The sequence below is a fragment of the Symphodus melops genome (genome assembly GCF_947650265.1).
Source record: "Symphodus melops genome assembly, chromosome: 17".
NCBI classification, from domain to species: domain Eukaryota; kingdom Metazoa; phylum Chordata; class Actinopteri; order Labriformes; family Labridae; genus Symphodus; species Symphodus melops.
Genome location: NC_136707.1, coordinates 4,196,449 through 4,205,645, shown reverse-complemented (window position 1 = coordinate 4,205,645; position 9,197 = coordinate 4,196,449). Strand labels below are relative to the sequence as shown.

Sequence of the window (9,197 nt, the reverse complement as noted above, 5' to 3'; positions counted from 1 at the left end):
TCCCAACATTAAATGAGAATGACACTGATCATTTATGCGAAGAAAAATGAAACAATGGTTGCATGAGTATGTCGCTAATGTAGTGTAGTCCGACATTAAACAGAAGACAATGAAGAAACACACCAGACAACATTTCAAAATAAATACTGTGAAACACAATAAGTATATCCTGCTCGGTACCAAGTATTAAAACAAAATGACATAAAATATGCAACATTTGTTTCTAAAGTGATTGATTGCATGTATGGAGGCCCACACACACCAGGAGGACAACAACACTCATGATAGACAACCATTAAAGATGGGCACAGTTAGGTCAAGAGGTTTAAAGCTGCCTCAGCTGCAGCTCTTAGCCATCCTAGATTGACTGAAAGTTAGGTTGAGACAATTTTAAGGTGGTGACCGCCATGAATGGGAATCTAAAGGCCTCTGCGAGTGACATAGCTCAGTCTTTGTCCATTAATATTTACACTATATGCTGGCTAAACAAGAATTTAGTTATGCTTATATTGTTGTCAGACAATAGTCAATTGCTTAAAGTCACTTTCACACAAAAACAAGTGTTTCCACAACAGAAATAGACTATTCCTTTAATATGAAATGGCTCCCCTTTAAATGCTTTGGCCATATGTTTGCTGTTCTAAAAGTAAGCTTAACAAATATTTTTAGTCACATTTGAAGAACTAGCCTAATTAAACTGCAATTTTAGGTATACCCTGTAGAGAGAAAATTAAGCTTTCACAGCTCCAAGAGATTCCAAATGACAATCAAACCTTCTCTCTCTCTCTCTCTCTCTCTCTCTCTCTCTTTTGCTCGCTCTCTCTCGCGCGCTCTCCCTCTCCCTCAGTAGTCAGACTCACTGAGCGCTGACAAGAAAAGGAGGAAGCGGAGGGGAAAGCAGCGCGACGGACAAGATAACTTCCATCAAACCACCGAAAGCTTACAATCAGACACTTCACATTTTTAACGTGCTCTTCTCGGAACGTCGCATTACACGACTTTTCCAGCAGCAGCGGCAGACAAACGCGTTTGAGACGCCAACAACTCGCGTTGGTTCGGTGAAGAAGTGGTAAAGAAGACACCCCGCACAGGTAGTCGGAGAATGGCAGACTCGGCGGCGACCAACAGCGACGGGGAGGATGGACCCCGCGAGCCCATGCGGGGCTTCGCGCGCCAGGGAGCCCTCCGGCAGAAGAACGTGCACGAGGTGAAGGACCACAAGTTCATCGCGCGCTTCTTTAAGCAGCCCACCTTCTGCAGCCACTGTACCGACTTCATCTGGTGAGGACACAGACACAGCACACAGGGAGGGATGGAGGGGGCTGGACGTTGGTTATATTTAATTAAACACTTTAATTTGTGATTTTTGGATAAAAGGAAAGGGATAAATATTGTGTATATTGATGAAAAAACGTGTGGGTCCTTTTGGTTGAAACACCAGGACAAGTTAAACTCAGGTTATTTTACAAGTAGATGACAATTTATATGAGAAAACAGGTGAGATAACGCCTATTTATTTGTCAAAATGGCTGGAGTGTTATATAGTGTTACATCATTAAACAGGAATAAACAAAGTGGGAGTGTTGAACCAGTTGCACAGATTCCTCAGAATAAACATTGATTTCATCTTCATTCCTGCACTTGTTGATGCTATATCAGTAAAGGAGGGAAGACAGCAAAAAAAAGAAGAAGATGTGGGCTGCTTCAATAACAACAACAAAAAATAGAAGAAATATCTGCAGACCTTTTGTTTAGTGGTATAGCCTATTGGTAGGCTGAGGAATGAAGAGAGGTTGAGATAAAAATGAAACGCGTCCAAAAAAAAAAAAAGAAGAGAGACCCAGTGAAAAGAAGTGAAACGCTGCCAGGAGGAATAACTTGAGCGGCAACAAAAAAAAAATGTGTTTCACACACAAAAACACTCACTGACACTGCCTTCCTCCGCCTGCTGCTGCTCTTCTCTTCTCTTCCTCCTCTCTTCATCATCTCCTCTGCAGACATGCCACCATGCAGCCCACCAGGGTTTACTAGACAGTGACTTCGCTCGGGTTATTAAATGAGTTTCCGGCTCTAGGTTGGCCTAATTTATCCCGTTTATTATTATCTGCACTGTGTGCTATTCCCAAATCGGACATTATTTAAGGCCTATGATGGGCTTTTTAATTTGTGAATGGCTAAATGGTTTGACCTAGAAGACTGTGTGTTTGTGTGTGTGTGTGCGCGTGTGTGTGTGTGTGTGTGTGTGTGTGAGAGGGAATATAATGGGATGGTCTCACTGGTTGTAAATACCTCTAAATAGAAGAACACTGTGCACCCTGTGTAAGTGCTTGACCTGCTTAGACCGACCATCCATCCATCCATCCATCCATCCATCATCCATCCATCCATCCATCCATCCATCCATCCATCCATCCATCTATCTATCTATCTATCTATCTATCTATCTATCTATCTATCTATCTATCTATCTATCTATCTATCTATCTATCTATCTATCTATCTATCTATCTATCTATCTATCTATCTATCTATCTGTCTATCTATCTATCTATCTATCTATCTAATGAATTAAAGCAATCAGAGCACTCTGTGATTACTCACCCCTACAGATTATGTATTAGTTGCCTGAATATTCAAATCAGCGAGGCTCAAGTGAAGTTCTCTTGGGTGTGCACGAGTGTGTTTGTGTGTTTGTACAAACCTGCAGGCCTTCTCCCAACCATTGACTACAGTAGGTGTGGTTGACCATTTCGCCTCAGGGCAGCTGCAGCCCTGCCCAACACACCAGCATACTGTATGTGTGTTTGTGTGTGTGTGTGGGCTTATGTTGACCTCTGCATATTCACTACTCTGCTCATAGATTAATCGAAAGTCTGCGCTGCCTTGTATTATTATTCTACGACTGCAGGTGGGTGCGTTTAAATGTTCTGCTCCTTGGAAAGGAAAGCTTTTGCGCTCCACAGAAACTACAGATAGTTTAGACATTTGCCTCCACGCAAATGTGTAAAGGCAAGAGAGAAGAGGTTTCAGAATACCTTTACATTCTGTGTGTGTGTGTGTGTGTGTGTGTGTGTGTGTGTGTGTGTGTGTGTGTGTGTGTGTGTGTGTGTGTGTGTGTGTGTGTGTGTGTGTGTGTGTGTGTGTGTGTGTGTGTGTGTGTGTGTGTGTGTGTGTGTGTGTGTGTGTGTGTGTACACGTCTGTGCCTGTACAATGTTTAACCTGTTTTTTCTGTCTGTTCTCTTCACAGGGGTTTTGGAAAGCAGGGATTCCAGTGTCAAGGTAGGTGGATTAAACTTCAACACACACACACACGCGCACACACACGCGCACACACGCACACTGTTTGGATTGCTCCATTGCTTAATGATCCTCATCCACTTTGCCACCTCAAATGTTTGTCACTTCTTCACCTAATGATCTCTTTTTCTTCTTTTAGTGCGGTCGTTTGTTTTCTGCTTTGACATTCACTTTAGAGAAAAAAAAAAAGTTTTCTTTGTTAACAACTCTCATCTCTTCTTCAACCTGCAGCGCTCCTTCACTACCTGCTTCTTTTTCTTTCCTCTTTATTTCTCTTGGAAATCATTGAACCTTCTTTTCTTGTCTTTCTTTCTGTTTTTTTTTTTTTTCTACTTTCTAATCCGTAATTCAAGTCGCTCCGGTATAGAAGACATTGTTCTTTTTTCGGGGTCTCCCAGAGAGAAGAGGGTTTAAACTGTCTCCCATTGTGTTGAGAGAATAATCCAAAATGTGCAGTTTGTGTGCAGCTCTGTAGCTCTTTCTCTTAGCAGCTGTTTTCACTACTATTAGCTGCAGGTACAGGAGCTGAGCTGTCAGCCTGTGACGTGACGCTGATTGTGAAGTACGCACTCACACTACTTTGTGTGGCGCTGTCTGCCTCTGCTGGTAACATCTTGGCATGATTAAAACCTGATAAGGGAGGACAGCTGTGAAAAGGGGCGTTGCCAGCCTGGTGATGGAGGCTATGTATCCTAGCGTGCGGTGTTCAGTGAAGTCGCTGCATGTTACACAGTGACTGTGTCCAAAAGCAGAAACTTTCACTGTTCGTCCTAAATAAGACGTCACATTATGTACTGAGATATAAAGTCATGTTACATGTGTGACAGAGGCCTGCATGTATCGTATAACAGCCAGAGATTTGAAGAATGAAAGGTGTACGGTGGTCATACTAAACCGCCCCACAATGCAATGTAGCTCTTTAACCATCCAATCAACGAGCTCGCCAGCTGCGTACAACCAAAAGTAACTAATGAAAAAAAGTTTGATATGTTCAACAATATGTTACAAATTCTACCAAGTTTCAGGACCGCCTGCCCCTCTTCACTTCCTGCGCTGACCTTTCACAGCCGGCAAGAAAACTTCTGTTCTGAAAATGGTTGCCCTTTGCATTCACACATGATGCTCAACGCAAAGAAAAATTAGAAGGCGTGCCGTGTGTGAAAAGGGGCTAAAATGTATCGTCATTCAAACTCAGAGTTTTTTTTTCTCTGGCATTTTTTTTTTTTTTTCCCCAAAGGCGAGTCATTCCAAGAATATTAAAACTCTGTAAGATTTGCAGTAATACTGATGGAAAGAAGAAAAAAAAAAAAGAAGGAGCACTGATTTGCTACATGTGTGAAGAGAGAGTGCGTGTTTGGATTGTCTCTGTTTTTGGGTCACTGCAGCTGGAGCTTTTCATATGAATAGAGCCATCTAAAATGAGTGGGGAAAGTCTCTGTGGGAAAACACATAATGCAACAGAGACCAGTCTGGAAGTGGAGGCAGGACTGTGGTGCTTATTTCTTGGTGAAGCATGCTGTAGGTGTAGTTTAAGCTATTGATGGAAGGAAGGTGAGCCGGGATGTGGAAGGAAGTGACTCAGACTGAAAGACTTTCCAGCTATAAAGTCAAAAACAGGATTTATGTAAAAATGTGTCAGAAGTTCAGAAGAAAAAAAGAAAAGCTTTTTCACCAAACATGTTGGTACTGAGTCTTCTGAGTGTCCAATGAAGGAAAGACTGCAACTTAAGCAAATTCCATTTCCAATAAGAAGTGGTGACGCAGGCACAGGCAGCGTCTTCAATTGTACCACGTTTCAGACTGTGGTCGACATGTCAAAGTCACAAAGAGACGCAAGGATTCCCTCAAGTAGCATGAATTAGCTACATTGCGACATTTTCACTTCCTGGAAGGACTGACAGCCGCATTTAAACTTCCCACCCTGAGCGAAAGAGAGAAAAAAAGACATCTGGAGACGTGTCAGTTGTCATCTTGGCCAACCGTATCGTGTACATGACTTCTATTTTCCGGCCTTTTCTGTTAGCCTCGTGTGGGTTAGCTTAAAGGAGAGGTTCAAGTTTGGAATCAGCTCATCAACATCATGCTGTTATCAAATGGAGCTTAACAAAGTGTAGTTATGGTGACCGCCGACATGCGTGAAAACTTGATCTGCTTGGTGTGTGTTCATTTGCTGCACAGAGACGGATTCAGCCTCCTCTCCCGAGCTGTAAATGAATCGACTGAAGCTATCACACAAACATCATACCGGATGAAAATGCTGAGGTGCTTTAGGCTTTTGTGTGTGTGTGTGTGTGTGTGTGTGTGTGTGTTTTTTTGTTATCAGTTTGCTTCGAGTCCGTCTTATCCACTTGTATTAACATCTAACTGGATATGAAGGATTTTTCACGTCTCCTAGCAACAGTGAAATATTCAGATGCAGCTGTCTATATGCTGCAGGATGGAAGAGATGCTGTTCAGCACAGCGGTGGCTAAGGTGTAATTAGTACTTGTAGCGGGGTCTATAGTGTCTTTAAGGGAGGCATCCGCTGCTCTGCAGTGGACCCTCGGTGTGTCTGTAGAGGAAGCGGGGTGCTTGGAGGTGTTGTGAGACCTTTTCAGTCCAGCAGCAGGACTCGGACACGGCGCTGCTGGACTGATGGAGGAGTTTGAAGGAGAAGTGATTTCACATCCAAAATTTCAGATCTCGCTCCAACTGGTGCCAAAAATAACCTATATGTCTTTGACTATGTATGTGCGCGAGTGACTGGGCACTTAGCAACAGTCTGCCACTTACCTTCTATTTATCAGGTGTGTGTGTGTGTGTGTGTGTGTGTGTGTGTCCTGAGTTGCACTCTGACATGATAGTTCGTCTGGAGGGTATCGCTTCCCTAAAGCTCAGGGAGAAAGGGAATTCCTCTGCAAGGTCACACACACACACACACACACACACACACACATACAGCTGTATTAAGTACTAAAGTGTGCGATTAGAAACTCTTATTGCAGGACAAAGTTTTTGTTCGACTTCTCTTTTAATAGTTCAGACTAGTCTGCATGTTTTTATTTCTTTTTTCACTTAAAGGTCGAACCATCAATATGACCTGGACCTCTGTGTCGCAGTACGATGTGTGTGGTGAGCTTGTGTGAAACGCACCTGCACGTCGTGTGTGCAGCACTGACCCGTCGGCCATGACAGTGTCAGGAGTTTGAAACTGGAGTGGATAAATGAGTGCAGTGACTGTCTACGCAGCATGGGCGTTTATATCAATCCTCCTGCAGCAATCTGAGGATGCTCACACCTGGTGCTCACATGTACAGTATCTTCACCTGCGTCTCCACTGACCACTCTCTAAATAATTCACATTCATGTAAAAAAAAAACAAACAGCTCACACTCAACACAAGCACTATTAAACCCCTGCAGATGATCCAAACCTGCTCTTCAAATGAGCCAAAAGAGCCCGTCACTCCGCTGTTCATCTCCTCACACTGACTGCCTGTTACTGCTTACAGATCTTATTCAGTCTTAAAGTCATTTATAGTCATTCAAAAAACTCCTTCACACATTAAGATGTGCACAAAAAAATCAGTTTATATCATGATATCATACCACTGAGTTAAGATCCAGTGGAGTGACAGCCCTCCCCGGGGCTTCTTTCGGATGCTCACAGTGTAACAATGCTTGTTTAGAGTTTGTTCCGCTTGTTCCTCTTCGTCTGTCTTCTGCCTTGTCATGGTTGAAAAAAACCAAAAAAAACCAAAAGGGGAAGTTTCAGTTTTTACTCCACTACCATCTAGATGTATGGTGACACGGTTTATTTGTGTGGACTCTGAAGCAGTGAATATCTATTCAGAGAGAGAAAGTCATCATGAAGCGTTTAACATCGAAACAACGTCCGCAAAATCTTCCAGAATAATCCGTCCCTCGGCTGTCCATCTGCGTGTGCTTGGTTACCTATCAAATTCTATTGACGGGGAATCTGTTGTAATAAAGACAACCATTTATCAGCGACAGAGCCAAACACTCGGATCATCTGAAGCCGAAAGGAAAAAGAGGCCACTTAAAGATGCTCCGAATTTCAAAAATGACATTTTTTGTTTTGTACAAAAATCACAACATACACGGCAAACATTTATGACCTTGTCTTGATTCTACAAAACAAAAAATGAAAACAAGATGAGGATGGAATGAGAAAGAGAGGTCCAAAATAAGCAGAACATTTTGAAAAAGTATTTAAAAACAAAACAAAGGAAAGAATGGGGGAAAAAAGTCAAATAGCTTCTTTGACAACGATGCAGTCGGTCCTGGTTCTGAGCTTTGGACTCGGACAGAACGCTCTGTATTTGACCAGAGTGGGCAGGCGGGTTCAAGGCCTCCACATGGCCGTTTTAGACGCCCCTCAGTTTGCCACATATGAAAGCAGTTATCACGGCCAACCATCAGGGGTTACAGCGTCCAGATAGAACTGAGACTACGTGACATGAATCGCTTCGATGAGAAGCCAAGTAAAACTCGGATAAATATTGAAGAGGCTCGTAAACGGTTGAGAGAGGTTTCGAGGCCGTCGCTGAGCTGGTTAAACTCAGAAGTTCCGTGTTTTTGTTTATGCTGTAAGTCTGTATACAGTTTAACAGGTCCGAGCTGCTTGTGTTGTTGTAGCTGTAAACAGTGAACACATCAGTAAGAGTCAGACTCAAAGACTCGGCTTGTTTTCAGATTTTCATGGTGTTTAAAATCCCGTGTATATGAGTGCTTGATGTATTTGGTACGTCGACGCGTGCGCGTGCTTCGTCACCGTTAAATCAACGGGCGAGCTCTTCTGTCCTTCATACACTGACTGTGTGAGCTCTGGTGCTCCCATCTGCCCAATGCCCACGTTCCTAAACGAGTGTGTTAATAATGGGTTGGATTTCAGCATGGAACAGGCTCGTCGAGTGTCCTCGACTGTCTCCTCACGGACTTAATGGACAAATTACCCTTTTTAGAGAACTTGAGGGAGATGGAGAGCAGGCTGAGTGGCAGGGAGGTTGAGAAACATGACGAATGTGGGGAGCAAGGACGGAAAGAGGGAGAAGACGACTGAGAGGAGAAAATAAGATATAATATGTGAGAGAGAGAGAGAGAGAGAGAGAGAGAATGAGGGGGTGGAATTCATCGAGGGAAGAGACAAAAGGGGGAGAAAGTGAGTGGGAAGGGCGTAGGAAGAAGAGGAAGATTAGATTCGATTTCCTTGAAAGTTCCAACAAGCTCATAGCAAGTGCAGGAAAAAAAAAAAAAAAAAAAACCAGAAGGGTGTGAGACGCGTGTCCATCGAGGGCAGGAACAGAAAAGTGCTGTTCTCTCCCGGGTGTTCAATGTAACATGATATCATATTAAACTCACGGCAAAGAGAATACCAGGCAGGAAAAAAAGAAAAAAAATTGACGAAGGAGAGGCGAGAGAAAGGATGATTTCATGGCATCTGTAAAATTCTCCTTCCCGGTATTCCAACCACCATTCTCTCCAGCAAAATCTCTTTTGCATTTTGAGAGTGTTCCAAAACGGCACAAAACTCAAGTGGTTTGTTCCTGCAGGCTGTGAGCAAGAACATGTATTCTGTGTAAAAAGGGAAAAAAAAAGAAGCTAAATAAAACGAGGCTGATGGTTGAAAATGAATGAGAAATGGATCCCGGAATGGCACTCGAGCCGAGAGGTGGTGGGTGAGATTTAAAAAAAAAAGAAAAGAAAAAAAGAAAAAAAAATGTTGCTCTGCAGAGGAGATAATGGAGGTAGAGAAGAGTTGAGAGGGAAAGCAGAGAGAGACAGAACAGTGTAGGAATGGAGTGTAAATGGCACCTAAAACAAGCCATGAAGGTGTTGTTTTCTACACCTATCAGCATACTTTAGAAGTAGGAATGGACTGTATGCATTTATAACGAGC

At 43.0% G+C, this 9,197-nt stretch overlaps 1 protein-coding gene across 2 annotated transcripts in view; it reads left to right on the top strand.

Annotated features, from left to right (window-relative positions):
- Positions 1–834: 834 nt before the first annotated feature.
- Positions 835–9,197, top strand: part of LOC306837951 (protein kinase C beta type-like) — an 86,482-nt gene continuing 78,119 nt past the window's right edge. The window contains exons 1-2 of one of the 2 annotated variants that reach the window (XM_079365844.1): positions 835–1,281; positions 3,249–3,280. In XM_079365844.1, the coding sequence (XP_079221970.1) occupies positions 1,103–1,281; positions 3,249–3,280 (211 nt within the window). In that variant the 5' untranslated portion in view covers positions 835–1,102. The remainder of the gene's footprint in view (positions 1,282–3,248; positions 3,281–9,197) is intronic. The other variant, XM_079365843.1, reaches the window with a different exon arrangement.